We start from the raw sequence: 20,690 nt of genomic DNA, 5'->3' as shown, positions 1-20,690 counted from the left end.
ATTTGTAGTTGTCCACGTATTCTAAGTCAGAGCCGTCCAGAGTAGTGATGTTGGACAGGCGGGCAGGTCCAGGCAGCGATCGGTTGAAGAGCAGGCATTTAGTTTTACTTGTATTTAAGAGCAATTGGAGACCACGGAAGGAGAGTTGTATGGCATTGAAGCTTGCCTGGAGGGTTGTTAACACAGTGTCCAAAGAAGGGCCAGAAGTATACAGAATGGTGTTGTCTGCATAGAGGTGGATCAGAGACTCACCAGCAGCAAGAGCGACATCATTGATGTATACAGAGAAGAGAGTCGGTCCAAGAATTTAACCCTGTGGCACCCCTATAGAGACTGCCAGAGGTCCGGACAACAGACCCTCCGATTTGACACACTGAACTCTATCAGAAAAGTAGTTGGTGAACTAGGCGAGGCAATGTGGTGATTGACAGAGTCGAAAGCCTTGGCCAGATCAATGAATATGGCTGCACAGTAATGTTTCTTATCGATGGCGGTTAAGATATCGTTTAGGACCTTGAGCGTGGCTGAGGTGCACCCATGACCAGCTCTGAAACCAGATTGCATAGCAGAGAGTGTGTGGTGAGATTCGAAATGGTCGGTAATCTGTTTGTCGTCTTGGCTTTCGAAGACCTTAGAAAGGCAGGGTAGGATAGCTATAGGTCTGTAGCAGTTTGGGTCAAGAGTGCCCCCTCCCCTTTGAAGAGGGGGATGACCGCAGCTGTTTTCCAATCTTTGGGAATCTCAGACGACACGAAAGAGAGGTTGAACAGGCTAGTAATAGGGGTGGCAACAATTTCAGCAGATAATTTTAGAAAGGAATACTGTAACCAGGTCACTCCCTATTGAGTACTGTAACCAGGTCACTCCCTATTGAGTACTGTAACCAGGTCACTCCCTGTTGAGTACTGTAACCAGGTCACTCCCTATTGAGTACTGTAACCAGTTCACTCCCAATTGAGTACTGTAACCAGTTCACTCCCAATTGAGTACTGTAACCAGTTCACTCCCAATTGAGTACTGTAACCAGTTCCAGGTCACTCCCTATTGAGTACTGTAACCAGGTCACTCCCTATTGAGTACTGTAACCAGTTCACTCCCATTGAGTACTGTAACCAGGTCACTCCCTATTGAGTACTGTAACCAGGTCCAGTTCTCCCAATTGAGTACTGTAACCAGGTCACTCCCTATTGAGTACTGTAACCAGGTCACTCCCTGTTGAGTACTGTAACCAGGTCACTCCCTATTGAGTACTGTAACCAGTTCACTCCCAATTGAGTACTGTAACCAGTTCACTCCCAATTGAGTACTGTAACCAGTTCACTCCCTATTGAGTACTGTAACCAGGTCACTCCCTATTGAGTACTGTAACCAGGTCACTCCCTATTGAGTACTGTAACCAGTTCACTCCCAATTGAATACTGTAACCAGTTCACTCCCGATTGAATGCTGTGGTGGCAGGTAACCTAGTGGTTAGAGCGTTGGGCCAGTAACCAAAAGGTTGCTGGATTGAATCCCAGAGCTGACTAGGTAAAATTCTGTCCTTCTGCCCCTGAACAAGGCAGTTAACCCACTGGTCCTCGTTAGGCCGTCACTGTAAATAAGAATTTGTTCTTAACTGACTTGCCAAGTTAAATTTAAAAAATGTTTTACTGTAACCAGTTATTTTAGGACTTTTCCAAACTGACAATAACAATAGTATTTTAAAAGATTAAAACCTGCGTTAGGGTTCACTGCAGGCATAAATTAAGACATTTGTCATATATATGTTCAGAACGTTTGTGAAATAGCACAGTTACAAATAGAAATCAAACTGAATGGACATCAGAAATAGGGTAAGGACTAAAAACAAAAAGAAAATAGCTATTGTGGAATAGACTGTGAATGTATAGTGTGTATAAGATGTATAGATTGAAGGTAAAAGCCGAAGTGTTTATTAGTTTACTCCAATTGGGGGATCGGTGGAAGGGTTTGCGGGGAATAATAATAAAGGTATATTCAATAAAAAAGTATGTAAGTCTATAGAGGTATGTGTATGTGTATATGTATGCATGTGTGTAAGGATACTGTATATACAGTGGGGAGAACAAGTATTTGATACACTGGTGATTTTGCTGGTTTTCCTTCTTACAAAGCATGTAGAGGTCTGTAATTTTTATCATAGGTACACTTCAACTGTGAGAGACGGAATCTAAAACAAAAATCCAGAAAATCACATTGTATGATTTTTAAGCAATTAATTTGCATTTTATTGCATGACATAAGTATTTGATCACCAACCAGTAAGAATTCCGGCTCTCACAGACCTGTTCGTTTTTCTTTAAAAAGCTTTCCACTCGTTTTCCACTCATTACCTGTATTAACTGCACCTGTTTGAACTCGTTACCTGTATAAAAGACACCTGTCCACACACTCAGTCAAACAGACTTCAACCTCTCCACAATGGCCAAGACCAGAGAGCTGTGTAAGGAAATCAGGGATGATGCAGACATCATGCCTCACCCCCATACCCACATCATGCCTCACCCCCATACCCACATCATGCCTCACCCCCCATACACACATCATGTCTCACCCCCCACACACACACATCATGTCTCACCCCCCACACACACACATCATGTCTCACCCCCCACACACATCATGTCTCACCCCCCACACAAACCACACACATCATGTCTCACCCCCCCGCACACACATCATGTCTCACCCCCCACACATCATGTCTCACCCCCCACACATCATGTCTCATCCCCCCACACATCATGTCTCCACACCCCCCGCACACACACACATCATGTCTCCACCCCCCCACACACACACACATCATGTCTCGCCCCCCCCCGCACACACACCATGTCTCCACCCCCACACACATATCATGTCTCCACCCCCCCCCCCGCACACACATCATGTCTCCACCCCCCGCACACACATCATGTCTCCACCCCCCCGCACACACATCATGTCTCACCCCCAAACACACATCATGTCTCCCCCCGCGCACACATTGTCTCCACCCCCCCCGCACACACACCACGTCTCACCCCCGCACCCCACCACGTCTCACCCCCGCACACACACCACGTCTCACCCACCGCACACACACCACGTCTCACCCCCGCACACACATCACATCTCCCCCCGCGCACACATTGTCTCCACCCCCCGCACACACACCACGTCTCACCCACCGCACACACATCACGTCTCCCCGCGCACACATTGTCTCCACCCCCCACACACACACCACGTCTCCCCCCGCGCACACATTGTCTCCACCCCCCCGCACACACACCACGTCTCACCCCCACACACACCATGTCTCCACCCCCCACACACATCATGTCTCACCCCCGCACACACATCACGTCTCCACCCCCGCACACACATCACGTCTCCACCCCCCACACACATCACGTCTCACCCCCCGCACACACATCACGTCTCACCCCCCGCACACACATCACGTCTCACCCCCCCCACCCACACACATCATGTCTCCCCCCCCCACACACATCATGTCTCCACCCCCCGCACACACATCATGTCTCCACCCCCCCCACACACATCATGTCTCACCCCCACCCCACACACATCATGTCTCACCCCCACCCACACACACCATGTCTCACCCCCCACCCACACACACCATGTCTCACCCCCACCCACACACATCATGTCTCACCCCCACCCACACACATCATGTCTCACCCCCACCCACACACATCATGTCTCACCCCCCACCCACACACATCATGTCTCACCCCCCCCACCCACACACATCATGTCTCCACCCCCACCCACACACATCATGTCTCCACCCCCACCCACACACATCATGTCTCCACCCCCCACCCACACACATCATGTCTCCACCCCCACCCACACACATCATGTCTCCACCCCCACCCACACACATCATGTCTTCACCCCCCACACACACATCATGTCTCCACCCCCCACACACACATCATGTCTCCACCCCCCACACACACATCATGTCTCCACCCCCCACACACACATCATGTCTCCACCCCCCATACACACATCATGTCTCCACCCCCATACACACATCATGTCTCCACCCCCCCCACACACACATCATGTCTCCACCCCCCCATACACACATCATGTCTCCACCCCCCACACGCAAACACATCATGTCTCCACCCCCCACACGCAAACACATCATGTCTCCACCCCCCGCAAACACATCATGTCTCCACCCCCCAAACACACATCATGTCTCCACCCCCTGCACACACATTGTCTCCACCCCCCACACACACACACGTCTCCACCCCCCATACACACATCATGTCTCACCCCCACCCACACACACATTGTCTCACCTCCCCACACACACATCATGTTTCACCCCAACCCCCCACACACACATCACATCTCACCCCCGCACACACACCATGTCCCCCCCCACACACACACATACAATGTGTATTTATTTATTTCACCTTTATTTAACCAGGAAGTCCAGTTGAGAAAAAGTTCTAATTTACAACTGCGACCTGGACAAGATGAAGCAAAGCAGTGCAACAAAAACAACAACACAGAGTTACACATAAACAAACGTACAGTCAATAATACAATAGAAAAATATATGTACAGTGTGTGCAAATGTAGAAGAGTAGGGAGGTAAGGCAATAAATAGGCTGTAGAGACAAAATAATTATAACTTATCATTAACACTGGGGTGATAGATGTGCAGATGATGATGTGCAAGTAGAGATACTGGGGTGCAAGAGGATAAATAACAATATGGGGATGAGGTAGTTGGGTGGGCCATTTACAGGCTGTGTACAGGTACAGTGATCGGTAAGCTGCTCTTGCAGCTGGTGCTTAAAGTTAGTGAGGGAGAAATGAGTCTCCAGCTTCAGTGATTTTTGCAATTTGTTCCAGTCATTGGCAGCAGAGAACTGGAAGGAAAGGCGGCCAATGGAAGAGTTGGCTTTGGGGATGACCAGTGAAATGTCACAATATATACAGTTGAAGTCGGAAGTTTACATACACCTTAACCAAATACAATTCCTGACATTTAATCCTAGTAAAAATTCCCTGTCTTAGGTCAGTTAGGATCACCACGTTATTTTAAGAATGGAAAATGTCAGAATAATAGTAGAGAATGATTTCTTTCATCACATTCCCAGTGGGTCAGAAGTTTACATACATTCAGTTAGTATTTGGAAGCATTGCCTTTAAATTGTTTAACTTGGGTCAAACGTTTCGGGTAGCCTTCCACAAGCTTCCCACAATAAGTTGGGTGATTTTGTCCCATTCCTCCTGACAGAGCTGGTATAACTGTGTCAGGTTTGTAGGCCTCCTTGCTCACACACGCCTTTTCAATTCTGCCCACAAATGTTCTATAGGATTGAGGTCAGGGTTTTGTGATGGCCACTCCAATACCTTGACTTTGTTATCCTTAATCCATTTTGCCACAACTTTGGAAGTATGCTTGGGGTCTTTGTCTATTTGGAAGACCCATTTGCGACCAAGCTTTTAACTTCCTGACTGATGTCTTGAGATGTTGCTTCAATATATCCACATAATTTTCCTCCCTCATGATGCCATCTATTTTGTGAAGTGCACCAGTCCCTCCTGCAGCAAAGCATCCCCACAACAGGATGCTGCCCCCCCGTGCTTCACGGTTGGGATGGTGTTCTTTGGCTAGCAAGCCTCCTGCCTTTTTCCTCCAAACATAACGATGGTCATCATGGCCAAACAGTTAAATTTTTGTTTCATCAGACCAGAAGACATTTCTCCAAAAAGTATGATCTTTGTCCCCATGTACAATTGCAAACTGTAGTCTGGCTTTTTAATGGTGCTTTTGGAGCAGTGGCTTCTTCCTTGCTTAGTGGCCTTTCAGGTTATGTCGATTATAGGACTCGTTTTACTGTGGATATAGATACTTTTGAACCTGTTTCCTTCAGCATCAGCACAAGGTCCTTTGCTGTTGTTCTGGGATTGATTTGCACTTTACGCACCAAAGTACGTTCATCTCTAGGAAACAGAACGTGTCTCCTTCCTGAGCGGTATGACGGCTGCGTGGTCCCATGGTGTTTATACTTGCATACTGTTGTGTCTTTACTATCATTAAATTGAAGACTTAGTTTTTAATCAAAGATCCTCTGTAATTAGTATTACATGATCAAACTGATTAATCATGTAACTGTAATTAACTAGGAAGTCGGGGCACCAAGGAAAATATTCAGATTGCAAAGTTATAATTTCCTAATATAACCTTTCAGATATTTCCATATCTGATCAATCGTCTTCTGATTAATGAATGATTTATTTTACCTCACGTTATTCGTATTCCAAACGTTGTAAATTGTTGGTTATCTGCACAAACACAGTCTTCACTATCAGTCATCCATACATCAATTGTCTCTCTGTCTCTGTGTGTGTTTGTGTTTCCCCTCCAACAAGTTAATTCCTCACAGGCACAGTTATATATTGTGAAGTGAGTATGTCACTGTGATCATATTTTCTCTGTGCTGCCTCCACCTTGGTTCTCAATGTTTCCCCCGTCCCTCCCTCCCTCCCTTCTCTCTCCCCCATCCCTCTGTCTCTCTCTCTCTCTCTCCCCCGTCCCTCTGTCTCTCTCTCTCTCCCCCCGTCCCTCTGTCTCTCTCTCTCTCCCCCCGTCCCTCTGTCTCTCTCTCTCTCTCTCCCCCGTCCCTCTGTCTCTCTCTCTCTCTCCCCCCGTCCCTCTGTCTCTCTCTCTCTCTCTCTCCCCCCCGTCCCTCTGTCTCTCTCTCTCTCTCTCTCCCCCGTCCCTCTGTCTCTCTCTCTCTCTCCCCCCGTCCCTCTGTCTCTCTCTCTCTCTCCCCGTCCCTCTGTCTCTCTCTCTCTCTCTCCCCCGTCCCTCTCTCTCTCTCTCTCTCCCCTGTCCCTCTCTCTCTCTCTCTCTCCCCTGTCCCTCTCTCTCTCTCTCTCCCCCGTCTCTCCCTCTCTCGTCCCTCTGTCTCTCTCTCTCTCTCTCTCCCCCGTCCCTCTGTCTCTCTCTCTCTCTCTCCCCCCGTCCCTCTGTCTCTCTCTCTCTCTCTCTCCCCGTCCCTCTGTCTCTCTCTCTCGCTCTCCCCCGTCCCTCTCTCTCTCTCTCCCCCATCCCTCTGTCTCTCTCTCTCTCTCTCTCTCCCCTGTCCCTCTCTCTCTCTCTCTCCCCCCGTCCCTCTGTCTCTCTTTCTCTCTCTCTCTCTCTCCCCCCGTCCCTCTGTCTCTCTCTCTCTCTCCCCCCGTCCCTCTGTCTCTCTCTCTCTCTCCCCGTCTGTCTCTCTCTCTCTCTCCCCCCCGTCCCTCTCTCTCTCTCTCTCCCCCCTCCCTCTGTCTCTCTCCCCGTCCCTCTCTCTCTCTCCCCCGTCCCTCTGTCTCTCTCTCTCTCTCTCCCCCGTCCCTCTGTCTCTCTCTCTCTCTCTCCCCCGTCCCTCTGTCTCTCTCTCCCCCTCTCCCCCGTCCCTCTGTCTCTCTCTCTCTCTCTCTCTCCCCCCCTCTCCCCCGTCTCTCTCTCTCTCTCCCCTGTCCCTTCCTCCATGTTTGTTTCTCTATTCAAGGAAGAGAAGGGCATTTCCTGTGGTCTTGTTGCTTTAGACTTCCTCCAATGCAGCGTGGGATTTCCCTTCATGAGAGCAAAGACTAAGGTATGGCTCCTACCGGTTATGGCAGAATGTTTCTAAATATCTGACTAAGGTATGGCTCCTACTGGTCATGGCAGAATGTTTATAAATATATTACATGTTTTGTTGTTTCTACATTAACACGGAGTTGACAAAACATAAGGAACACCTTCCTTACATTGAGTCACACCCCCTTTTGCCCTCAGAACAGCCTCAACTCTTCAGGACATGGACTCTACAAGGTGTCGAAAGCACTCCACAGGGATGCTGGCCCATGTTGACTCCAATATTTCCAACAGTTGTGTTAAGTTGGCTGGATGTCCTTTGGGTGGTGGTGCATTCTTGATACACACAGGAAACTTTTGAGTGTGAAAAACCCAGCAGCGTTGCAGTTCTTGGCACTCTCAAACCAGTGCTCGTGGCACCTACTACCATATCCCGTTCAAAGGCACTTAAATATTTTGTCTTGCTTATTCACCCTCTGAATGGCACACATCAAATCCCATTTTATTGGTCACATGCACATGCTTAGCAGATGTTAATGCGAGTTTATTGAAATGCTTGTGCTTCTAGTTCCGACAGTGCAGTAATATCTAAGAAGTAATCTAACAATTCCCCAACAACTGCCTTATACACACAGATCTAAAGGGGTGAATGAGAATATGTACATATATGGATGAGCGGCATAGGCATGGTGCAGTTGATGGTATAAGGTACAGTATATACATATGAGATGAGTAATGTGAGATATGTTAACATTATTAAAGTGGCATTGTTTAAAGTGACTAGTGATCCATTTATTACAGTGGTCAGTGATATGAGTCTCTATGTAGGCAGCAGCCTCTCTGAGTTAGTGATTGTTGTTTAGCAGTCTGATGGCCTTGAGATAGAAGCTGTTTTTCAGTCTCTCGGTCCCATCTTTGATGCACCTGTACTGAATTCGCCTTCTGGATGGTGGCGGGGTGAACAGGCAGTGACTCAGATGGTTGTTGTCCTTAATGATCTTTTTGGCCTTCCTGTGACATGTAGGTGTGTAGTGCTGTAGGTGTCTTGGAGGGCAGGTAGTTTGCCCCTGGTGATGCGTTGTGCAGACTGCACCACCCTCTGGACAGCCTTATGGTTGAGGGTGGTGCAGTTGCCGTACCAGCCCGACAGGATGCTCTCGATTGTGCATCTGTAAAAGTTTGCAGGGTTTTAGGTGACAAGCCAAATTTCTTCAGCCTCCTGAGGTTCAGTTTGTCCGTAATGTACCGAGGTACTTAAAACGTTCAATCTTCTCCACTACTGTCCCGTCGATGTGGATAGGGGAGTGCTCGCTCTGCTGTTTCCTGAAGTCCACCATCATCTCCTTTGTTTTGTTGACGTTGAGTGGTTGTTTTCCAGACACCACACTCCGAGTGCCCTCACCTCCTCCCTGTAGGCTCTCTCGTCATTGATGGTAATCAGGCCCACTACTGTTGTGTCTTCTGCAAACTTGATGATTGAGTTGGAGCCGTGCATGGCCACGCAGTCATGGGTGAACAGGGAGTACAGGAGGGGGTTGAGCACTCACCCTTGTGGGGCCCCAGCGTTGAGGGTCAGCGAAGTGGAGATGTTGTTTCCTACCTTCACCACCTGGGGGAGGTGGAGGTGATATAATCCTTGACTAGTCTCTCAAAGCACTTCATGATGACAGAAGTGAGTGCTACAGGGCGGTAGTCATTTAGTTCAATTATCTTTACCTTCTTGGGTACAGGAACAATGCTGGCCATCTTGAAGCCTTTGGGAACAGCGGACTGGGATAGGGAGCGATTGAATATGTCCGTAAACACACCAGCCAGCTGGTATGCGTATGCTCTGAGGACGCGACTAGGGATGCCGTCTGGGCTAGCAGCCTGGCAAGGGTTAACAAGTTTAAATGTCTTACTCACATCGGCCACGGAGAAGGAGAGGGGGGGGGGGTGCAGTCCTTGTTTGCAGCCCGCCGTGGTGGCACTGTATTATCCTCAAAGCGGGCAACGAAGGTGTTTAGTTTGTCTGGAAGTAGATGTCGGTGTCCTTAACGTGGCTGGTTTTCTTTTTATAGTCCTTGATTTCCTGTAGACCCTGCCACATATGTCTCAAGTCTGAGCCGTTGGAATGCGACTCCACTTTGTCCCTATACTGACATTTCGATTGTTTGATTGCCTTGCAGAGGGAATAACTACACTGTTTATATTCGGCCATATTCCCAGTCCTCTTTCCATGGTTAAATGCGGTGGTTCGCACTTTCAGTTTTGCGCAAATTCCGCAATCCATCCACAGTTTCTGGTTAGGGTAGGTTTTAATAGTCACATCTCCAATGCACTCCTTTTAAACTTACTCACGGAGTCAGCGTATAGATTGATGCTCAGAATGTTTCCCAGTCCATGTGATCAAAACAATCTTGAAGTGTAGATTCCGATTGGTCAAACCAGCGTTGAATGGTTCTAGTCACGGGTAGATCCTGTTTGAGTTTCTGCCTAGAAGATGGTAGGAGCAAGATGGAATCGTGGTCGGATTTGCCAAAGGGAAGGCGAGGGAGGGCCTTGTATGCATCGCGGAAGTTAGAGTAGCAGTGATTGAGTGTACAAGGCAATTAACCTGCTGTTCCTAGGCCATCATTTTAAATAAGAATTTGTTCTTAACTGAAGTGCCTAGTTAAAGAAAGAATAAATACAAATTAAATAAATAAATATTGCCCGTGTTAATGCTGCAATCAATATGCTGATAAAATTTAGGTAGCTTTGTCCCCAGCTACAGTACATGCAGCCTCAGGATATATTTCCAGTTTACATAGTCCAGTGTCCAGTGAAGTTCTTTGAGGGCCGTCGTGGTGTCTGCTTGAGGGGGTATACACACAGCTGTGAAAATAACTGACACAAATTATCTTGGAGGTCATATGGCCGGCATTTGATTGTAAATAATTCTAGGTCGGGTGAGCAGAAGGACTTGAGTTCCTGTATGTTGTTGTGAGTACACCATGAGTTGGTACTCATGAAGCATACACCCCCGCCCTTCTTCCCAGAGAGGTGTTTATTTCTGTTGGCGCGACACATGAAGAAGCCCGGTGGCTGACCCGAATCCTACAATGTATCCCGAGAGAGCCATGTTTCCGTGAAACAGAGAATTCTACAGTCTCTGATGTCTCTCTGGAAAGCAACCCTTGCTATAATTCGTCTACCTTCGTCTACCTCTACCTGAGTAGTATACTCAGAAGCGGTGGGCGGTGTGCACGTCAACGGAGCCTGATCAGGAGGCCACACCGTCTGCCTCTTCTGCGGCGATGTTGTCGGCTTCTGGAATTAGATTCACTGTCCTGGGTGGTGGTCTGAACAAAGGATCTGCTATACACAATCCATGTTTCAATTGGCTTAAAAATCCTTCTTTAACCTGTCTCCTCCCCTCCATCTACACTGATTGAAGTGGATTTAACAGGTGACATTAATAAGGGGTCATAGTTTCACCTGGATCCACCTGGTCAGTCTGTCATGGAAATATATTGTGTTCCTATGTTTTTTTACACTCAAGTCTTCTAATACCAACCATACCATTCAATGTCTAGTTTTCATTGTTACCCATGCATAACATTTACTTTATCAAGAGCACAGATTAAGGCAACTGTCTTAAACATGATCACAGAATATTTATTTATTAATGTTTTACAGTCAGTGTGTAGTTCAGACATAAATGTCTTTCCATACCAACCATGTAGAATCTATTTATAACCTCAAATGCAACAGGATGGCGTACTATATACCCTTCTGGTATTGACTGCAGTTAATGGGCCATGATGTGAATAGTCTGTATAGAGGAAAACAGGATGGAGTAGCCTACAGTACAGTGCCCACTGACTGCCTGCTTGCCTGACTGACTGCCAATATACCCTGGAGAGCCTGAAAAGCAAACAAATGATTTTGTCGGCTACTTGATGTACATCATGTTATTTAACTAAAAGCTTTCCCCAACACTCGTCTTTCCTTGTCTTTCCTCAGTATCATCTTGCAGTGATCTTCGACACAAGTCGGCTTTCAGGGGAAAATGAGACATTGCAGTTTTTAGTTCATGCAAAAAGGTACGTTGTGATGTTATAAATGTAATACAAGGGTATGTTTTAGTGCAAGGTAAGCCTAAACCCAGACCATTTGTTGGTAATGAGAAGATGTATACACACTACATAGACTGGTAAAATATCTACCTTTTAATTTGTACGCTTTGCTAATCGTGTCAGGTACTTTGATTAAAAGTCCTCCACACAGACACAATTACAGGTTTGATTGGTACCCAATCGATTCTGTTTGCTCACATTATCGTGTGTAATTGCATTTGCCTTGGACCTACACACTGTATGTACACAACTGACATCATTGTCTAACCACTGGAAGTGCATGTCTTGTATGTTTGCCACTGAGCAGAGAGCAGTTAGTTTGGCAGTCAGGCAGTAGGCTACAACTTCTGTCACACAAGACTGCGAGGGGGCTGTTGTCACACAAGACTGGGAGGTATCTGCCGTCACATTACACGGAATCCAAACCGGCTGCGCGTGTGCCATCGTGCAAAAATGTATTTTGTCCCCTCACATCAAACGCGATCACGACATGCAGGTTAAAATATCAAAACAAACTCTGAACCAATTACCTTAATTTGGGGACAGGTCAAAAAGCATTAAACAGTTATGGCAATTTAGCTAGCCAGCTTGCACTTGCTACCTAATTTGCCCTATTTAGTTAGCTTGCTGTTGCTAGCTAGTTTGTTCTGCACAAGGTCCTCTACTCCGACAATTAATCCACACAAAAAACGGTCAACCGAATTGTTTCTAGTCATCTCTCCTCCTTCCAGGCTTTTTCTTCTTTGAACTTATATGGTGATTGGCGTCTAAACTTTCATAGCATTACCACAACGACCAACAACACAGTTCGTCTTTCAATCACCCACGTGGGTATAACCAATGAGGAGATGACACGTGGGTACCTGCTTCTATAAACCAATGAGGATATGGGAGAGGCAGGACTTGCAGCGCGATCTGTGTCACAAATAGAACTGACTTCTATTTTAGCCCTGGGCAAATCAGACGCTCGTTGGTGCGCACGAGCAGTGTGGGTGCAATAATTTAATAATATAGATTTCTAAATGTCGCGTACACGACAGGGGGTCTGCTGGGGTCTGCTGTCACAGACTGCTGGGAGGGGTCTGCCGTCACATTAGACTGCTGGGAGGGGTCTGCCGTCACATTAGACTGCTGGGAGGGGTCTGCTGTCACAGACTGCTGGGAGGGGTCTGCTGTCACAGACTGCTGGGAGGGGTCTGCCGTCACATTAGACTGCTGGGAGGGGTCTGCCGTCACATTAGACTGCTGGGAGGGGTCTGCTGTCACAGACTGCTGGGAGGGGTCTGCCGTCACATTAGACTGCTGGGAGGGGTCTGCTGTCACAGACTGCTGGGAGGGGTCTGCTGTCACAGACTGCTGGGAGGGGTCTGCCGTCACATTAGACTGCTGGGAGGGGTCTGCTGTCACATTAGACTGCTGGGAGGGGTCTGCTGTCACAGACTGCTGGGAGGGGTCTGCCATCACATTAGACTGCTGGGAGGGGTCTGCCGTCACATTAGACTGCTGGGAGGGGTCTGCCGTCACATTAGACTGCTTGGAGGGGTCTGCCGTCACATTAGACTGCTGGGAGGGGTCTGCCGTCACATTAGACTGCTGGGAGGGGTCTCCTGTCATTGGGAGAGGGGAATAATTCCAAGCAGCCAGATTTGTATGGAAGTTAGCAGTGGAAAAATGATGACCTTTTTCTTTAGACAGAAGAATTTAAGATTGAACTTTCTCTTTCAGTTTGCTGTAGAGAAGACAAAGTTTCGTACTTAAATCACTATTCTGTAAATTGGCATAGTTAATGTGTTATTATCTACTATATGGACTATTTGTTAATTGTCTCCTATTGTTTTCTCATTGTAGTGCCAACCCTGAGCATAGGCTGTTGGACAACAAGTTGGATCTGTCTATCCCACTGGTCCATGAGGTGGACACAGCTATCACTGGGTAAGAGAATAAAACATCTTTACTTTGTCTGTAATACACATGTACTGTAGACATGCTGTAATACACACGTACTGTAGACATGCTGTAATACACACTTACTGTAGACATGCTGTAATACACGCGTACTGTAGACATGCTGTAATACACACGTACTGTAGACATGCTGTAATACACACTTACTGTAGACATGCTGTAATACACACGTACTGTAGACATGCTGTAATACACACTTACTGTAGACATGCTGTAATACACACTTACTGTAGACATGCTGTAATACACACTTACTGTAGACATGCTGTAATACACACTTACTGTAGACATGCTGTAATACACACTTACTGTAGACATGCTGTAATACACACGTACTGTAGACATGCTGTAATACACACTTACTGTAGACATGCTGTAATACACACTTACTGTAGACATGCTGTAATACACACGTACTGTAGACATGCTGTAATACACACGTACTGTAGACATGCTGTAATACACACGTACTGTAGACATGCTGTAATACACACGTGCTGTAATACACATTTACTGTAGACATACTGTAAACCATTTCCTAGAGTTAGGCCAAATACACCCAATCCCCATAATGTATTGGTAAAGTCTCTGAACGTATGCTATCAGATGAAGTCACTAGACAACACCATGTATTATTCAAATATACATTATCCATCAGCATGGACAGGATGCTAAGATGGTTGGCTAGAATCAAGCTAATAGACAGTCTCTTTTTATTTGAGCTGTATCATGATTAATACAAACAGTCGCATTAAGATGAAAGTCTCTGTCTCTGGTAGTTTATGAGTCTGCCTGGTCTCTCCCTGCTTGTACTCGCCCTGCTTGGTCTCTCCCTGCTTGGTCTCTCCCTGCTTGGTCTCGCCCTGCTTGGTCTCGCCCTGCTTGGTCTCTCCCTGCTTGGTCTCTCCCTGCTTGGTCTCGCCCTGCTTGGTCTCGCCCTGCTTGGTCTCTCCCTGCTTGGTCTCGCCCTGCTTGGTCTCGCCCTGCTTGGTCTCGCCCTGCTTGGTCTCTCCCTGCTTGGACTCGCCCTGCTTGGACTCTCCCTGCTTGGTCTCTCCCTGCTTGGTCTCTCCCTGCTTGGTCTCTCCCTGCTTGGTCTCTCCCTGGGTCTCTCCCTGCTTGGTCTCTCCCTGCTTGGTCTCTCCCTGCTTGGTCTCGCCCTGCTTGGACTATCCCTGCTTGGTCTCTCCTTGCTTGGTCTCTCCCTGCCTGGTCTCTCCTTGCTTGGTCTCTCCTTGCTTGGTCTCTCCTTGCTTGGTCTCTCCCTGCTTGGTCTCTCCCTGCTTGGTCTCTCCCTGCTTGGTCTCTCCCTGCTTGGTCTCTCCTTGCTTGGTCTCTCCCTGCTTGGACTATCCCTGCTTGGTCTCTCCCTGCCTGGTCTCTCCCTGCCTGGTCTCTCCCAGCCTGGTCTCTCCTTGCTTGGTCTCGCCCTGCCTGGACTCGCCCTGCCTGGACTCGCCCTGCCTGGACTCTCCCTGCCTGGACTCGCCCTGCCTGGTCTCGCCCTGTTTGGACTCGCCCTGCTTGGTCTCTACCTGCCTGGACTCGCCCTGCCTGGTCTTTCCCTGCCTGGTCTCTCCCTGTTTGGACTCGCCCTGCTTGGTCTCTACCTGCTTGGTCTCGCCCTGCCTGGTCTCTCCCTGCCTGGTCTCTCCCTGTTTGGACTCGCCCTGCTTGGTCTCTCCCTGCTTGGTCTCTCCCTGCTTGGTCTCTCCCTGTTTGGTCTCTCCCTGCTTGGTCTCTCCCTGCTTGGTCTCTCTCTGCTTGGTCTCTCCTTGCTTGGTTTCTCCCTGCTTGATCTCTCCTTGCCTGATCTCTCCCTGCTTGGACTCGCCCTGCATGGTCTCTCCCTGTTTGGACTCGCCCTGCCTGGTCTCTCCCTGCTTGGACTCGCCCTGCTTGGTCTCGCCCTGCTTGGTCTCGCCCTGCTTGGTCTCGCCCTGCTTGGTCTCGCCCTGCTTGGACTCTCCCCGCTTGGAACCTCCCTGCTTGGTCTCTCCTTGCTTGGTCTCTCCTTGCTTGGAACCTCCCTGCTTGGACTCTCCCTGCTTGGTCTCTCCCCGCTTGGAACCTCCCTGCTTGGTCTCTCCTTGCTTGGAACCTCCCTGCTTGGAACCTCCCTGCTTGGTCTCTCCTTGCTTGGACTATCCCTGCTTGGACTATCCCTGCTTGGTCTCGCCCTGCTTGGTCTCGCCCTGCTTGGTCTCGCCCTGCTTGGTCTCGCCCTGCTTGGTCTCTCTCTGCCTGGTCTCTCCCTGCCTGGTCTCGCCCTGTCTGGTCTCACCCTGCCTGGTCTCGCCCTGCCTGGTCTCTCCCTGCTTGGACTCGCCCTGCCTGGTCTCTCCCTGCTTGGACTCGCGCTGACTGGTCTCTCCCTGCCTGGTCTTGCCCTGCCTGGTCTCGCCCTGCCTGGTCTCGCCCTGCCTGGTCTCTCCCTGCTTGGACTCGCCCTGCCTGGTCTCTCCGTGCTTGGACTCGCCCTGACTGGTCTCTCCCTGCTTGGACTCGCCCTGCCTGGTCTCTCCCCCGCCTGGTCTCTCCACCTCTGTTCTAAGCCTCTTGAAAGATGAAAGACACCAGACAGAGCTGAGCTACATTATCAGACATCAGACAGCATTATCAGACAGAGTAGAGCTGTATCTGAGGTGTTTTATCAGATCCTAGATCTTTCCTTCGTCATTGGCTTTGATACTCAAATTGATTAGTTAGAGACAATCCATTCGCTGATGACTTTGTTTTGTACAACGCCCCTCGTGCCCCCACTCACCAAAAACAACCTCAATGATGGCTTAGACTAAAGTATGTAGCGATTGATAAGAGCAGTGGAAGAAATGAGTGTGAGTCGTCAGACTACTATTCTCACAGAACATGACAGCTTTCCTCTACCACAGGACTTGAAGAAAACATCTGGGGACACACCAGTCTTTAATCAGTCTCTCTCTAACAGTAAATTGATCTATAAAACATACAGACCTACAAAAACATGTTATACATTTGATTTGATATCCGTAAATAATGATCTTGGCATGAATCTTTTGGGGCTGCGCAATACAATATCACTTTCTATCCGTCTACAGTTTAGTGACTCCAACATCCTTTCTGTATGGGAACTCCATCGATGCCTCTCGCTTCATCCAGCTGGAGGACATGGAGTGTAACTTCCAGCCTTTAAACTTCACCTTTCAGGTATTGGTGACACCTGGACATCCGGGAATCCTCATTCAAGTCAATTATATTGATATGGCTGTACCAGTAGCTCTACCCCATCTACCTCATCAAAACATGCAGCATATTATTTTGGCTCCTTGTAAACCTATCTCTCTATCGCTCTCTCTCACTGCTCTCTCTTTTGCCCTCTCTTTCGCTCTCTCACACTACTCTCTCTCTATCCCTGTCTCTCATCCACCTTTCTTTCTTTCTACCCCCCCACATTCTCTCTTACCTCAATCCTCTACCTCTCTTACCCCTGACCTTCTATTTCTCTCTACCCTTCACCATCTTTCTCTCCCTAATATTTCTCTCCACCTCTTTCATCGTTTTCCAGGTGATCAACAACGGCCCCAGCAGGTTACCTGGCTCCATAGTGGACATCAGGATCCCAAACCGACTGGCTGGCAATGGGGCCGACATGTTCCACATCATGGACACACAGGTGGGAACCTTCCAACAGCAGTTTATACATCAAATTCAAACAATCAGATTCATTTATAAGGTCCTTTTTACATCAGCAGTTATCATCAGGTGCTTTTACATTAACCAGGCCTAGACCACAAAGAGACAGGAAAAACATCCTAGAAGGAAGATATCTAGACAGGAACCAGGCTCTGAGGGGAGACCAAAGATAGCACAGCAGTCTATCCACACTATCCACCCATTCGCCCAAACGTCAGTACCTCTGGCGTTGTATAGGGGTTTATCCACCTACACACATCCACATTCTTTGTTGCCTTTATCCAACTGAAGTCTATCGCTCTTGTTTTCCTTCATAGCTGAGTGCTGTGGATCCACGTTGGCAAACACTTTAATACTGTTAAAATGGCCTTCTTGTTTATCTATGTCTCTGCTCATGGAACACAGGACCCGTTAGAACAGTGCGAGGCACTATTTGATGATTTTTTGGGATAAATGGGAAAGAAGTGTTGATACAGCTACTACTGGCTGGGCGACCATTTAGTTTCACAACAACAGTTGCTCATTTAGGTACCCCCAGTGGGTGCTGTGTTTTCATAACCCCTGCACCGCTCCTTTCATATAGGTAGATCAGGGGGAGCTCCAACCTTATAATTGTGTTGACTGTTTGAATGGGAGGATTGGAGCAGAGACTGTAGGGACGTCGGACCGTATCCCCACATCTGGAATTACTTGGAGGGATCAGAGAGCTTTACACGGAACGACTGGGGGAATGGGGCACCTGCGGAGCATGCTACTATTCTTTTATATCCCCAACGTAGATCTGGAGTCACTGAGATATGAAACTGGGGCCCTGGTCAAAAGGAGTGCACTAAACAGGGAATAGGGTGCCATTTGGGATACAACTTTTTCTGTGTTAACACTGTCTGACTGTAGTCTCCCTGTCCTATAGGGTAAGGAGAGGTCATTTCACACTGAGGTTCTCTTCTTCTTCTGTAGTAGGTCAGAGTAACAGACAAGATGAACACACATGATAAACATGAGCCGGCATTAAATAAATGTGGGGGAAATATTTCCATATTGCAATTTCCTTGAATTCCAGTCATGACCTTACATTCATCCTAACATGTACAGTGCCTTGCGAAAGTATTCGGCCCCCTTGAACTTTGCGACCTTTTGCCACATTTCAGGCTTCAAACATAAAGATATAAAACTGTATTTTTTTGTGAAGAATCAACAACAAGTGGGACACAATCATGAAGTGGAACGACATTTATTGGATATTTCAAACTTTTTTAACAAATCAAAAACTGAAAAATTGGGCGTGCAAAATTATTCAGCCCCTTTACTTTCAGTGCAGCAAACTCTCTCCAGAAGTTCAGTGAGGATCTCTGAATGATCCAATGTTGACCTAAATGACTAATGATGATAAATACAATCCACCTGTGTGTAATCAAGTCTCCGTATAAATGCACCTGCACTGTGATAGTCTCAGAGGTCCGTTAAAAGCGCAGAGAGCATCATGAAGAACAAGGAACACACCAGGCAGGTCCGAGATACTGTTTGAAGAAGTTTAAAGCCGGATTTGGATACAAAAAGATTTCCCAAGCTTTAAACATCCCAAGGAGCACTGTGCAAGCGATAATATTGAAATGGAAGGAGTATCAGACCACTGCAAATCTACCAAGACCTGGCCGTCCCTCTAAACTTTCAGCTCATACAAGGAGAAGACTGATCAGAGATGCAGCCAAGAGGCCCATGATCACTCTGGATGAACTGCAGAGATCTACAGCTGAGGTGGGAGACTCTGTCCATAGGACAAACAATCAGTCGTATATTGCACAAATCTTGCCGTTTTGGAAGAGTGGCAAGAAGAAAGCCATTTCTTAAAGATATCCATAAAAAGTGTTGTTTAAAGTTTGCCACAAGCCACCTGGGAGACACACCAAACATGTGGAAGAAGGTGCTCTGGTCAGATGAAACCAAAATTGAACATTTTGGCAACAATGCAAAACGTTATGTTTGGCGTAAAAGCAACACAGCTCATCACACCGAACACACCATCCCCACTGTCAAACATGGTGGTGGCAGCATCATGGTTTGGGCCTGCTTTTCTTCAGCAGGGACAGGGAAGATGGTTAAAATTGATGGGAAGATGGATGGAGCCAAATACAGGACCATTCTGGAAGAAAACCTGATGGAGTCAAATCAAATCAAATTTTATTTGTCACATACACATGGTTAGCAGATGTTAATGCGAGTGTAGCGAAATGCTTGAGTCTGCAAAAGACCTGAGACTGGGACGGAGATTTGTCTTCCAACAAGACAATGATCCAAAACATAAAGCAAAATCTACAATGGAATGGTTCAAAAATAAACATATCCAGGTGTTAGAATGGCCAAGTCAAAGTCCAGACCTGAATCCAATCGAGAATCTGTGGAAAGAACTGAAAACTGCTGTTCACAAATGCTCTCCATCCAACCTCACTGAGCTCGAGCTGTTTTGCAAGGAGGAATGGGAAAAAATTTCAGTCTCTCGATGTGCAAAACTGATAGAGACATACCCCAAGCGACTTACAGCTGTAATCGCAGCAAAAGGTGGCGCTACAAAGTATTAACTTAAGGGGGCTGAATAATTTTGCACGCCCAATTTTTCAGTTTTTGATTTGTTAAAAAAGTTTGAAATATCCAATAAATGTCGTTCCACTTCATGATTGTGTCCCACTTGTTGTTGATTCTTCCCCAAAAAATACAGTTTTATATCTTTGTTTGAAGCCTGAAATGTGGAAAAAGGTTGACGAATACTTTCGCAAGGCACTGTATTAATGTCAGCCTAACGTGTTAATGTCACTAACATGTGTTAATGTCACTAACATGTGTTAATGTCATCCTAACATGTGTTAATGTCATCCTAACGTGTGTTAATGTCATCCTAACGTGTGTTAATGTCATCCTAACGTGTGTTAATGTCATCCTAACATGTGTTAATGTCATCCTAACATGTGTTAATGTCATCCTAACGTGTGTTAATGTCATCCTAACATGTGTTAATGTCATCCTAACATGTGTTAATGTCATCCTAACATGTCTTAATGTCATCCTAACGTGTGTTAATGTCATCCTAACGTGTGTTAATGTCATCCTAACATGTGTTAATGTCATCCTAACATGTGTTAATGTCATCCTAACGTGTGTTAATGTCATCCTAACGTGTGTTAATGTCATCCTAACGTGTGTTAATGTCATCCTAACATGTGATAATGTCATCCTAACATGTGATAATGTCATCCTAACATGTGTTAATGTCACTAACATGTGTTAATGTCACTAACGTGTGTTAATGTCATCCTAACATGTGT

At 47.1% G+C, this 20,690-nt stretch overlaps 1 protein-coding gene across 1 annotated transcript in view; it reads left to right on the top strand.

Annotated features, from left to right (window-relative positions):
- Positions 1–20,690, top strand: part of LOC112238315 (integrin alpha-9-like) — a 166,294-nt gene that overhangs the window by 115,461 nt on the left and 30,143 nt on the right. Inside the window, exons 19-23 of the mRNA XM_042327389.1 lie at positions 7,569–7,655; positions 11,624–11,703; positions 13,585–13,668; positions 16,779–16,887; positions 17,246–17,353. Coding sequence (XP_042183323.1) covers positions 7,569–7,655; positions 11,624–11,703; positions 13,585–13,668; positions 16,779–16,887; positions 17,246–17,353 — 468 coding nt within the window. The remainder of the gene's footprint in view (positions 1–7,568; positions 7,656–11,623; positions 11,704–13,584; positions 13,669–16,778; positions 16,888–17,245; positions 17,354–20,690) is intronic.

This window comes from Oncorhynchus tshawytscha, linkage group LG01 (genome assembly GCF_018296145.1).
Source record: "Oncorhynchus tshawytscha isolate Ot180627B linkage group LG01, Otsh_v2.0, whole genome shotgun sequence".
NCBI classification, from domain to species: Eukaryota; Metazoa; Chordata; class Actinopteri; order Salmoniformes; family Salmonidae; genus Oncorhynchus; species Oncorhynchus tshawytscha.
Note: the sequence above shows the minus strand (reverse complement) of the source record. Positions and strands in the feature narration are given on the sequence as shown.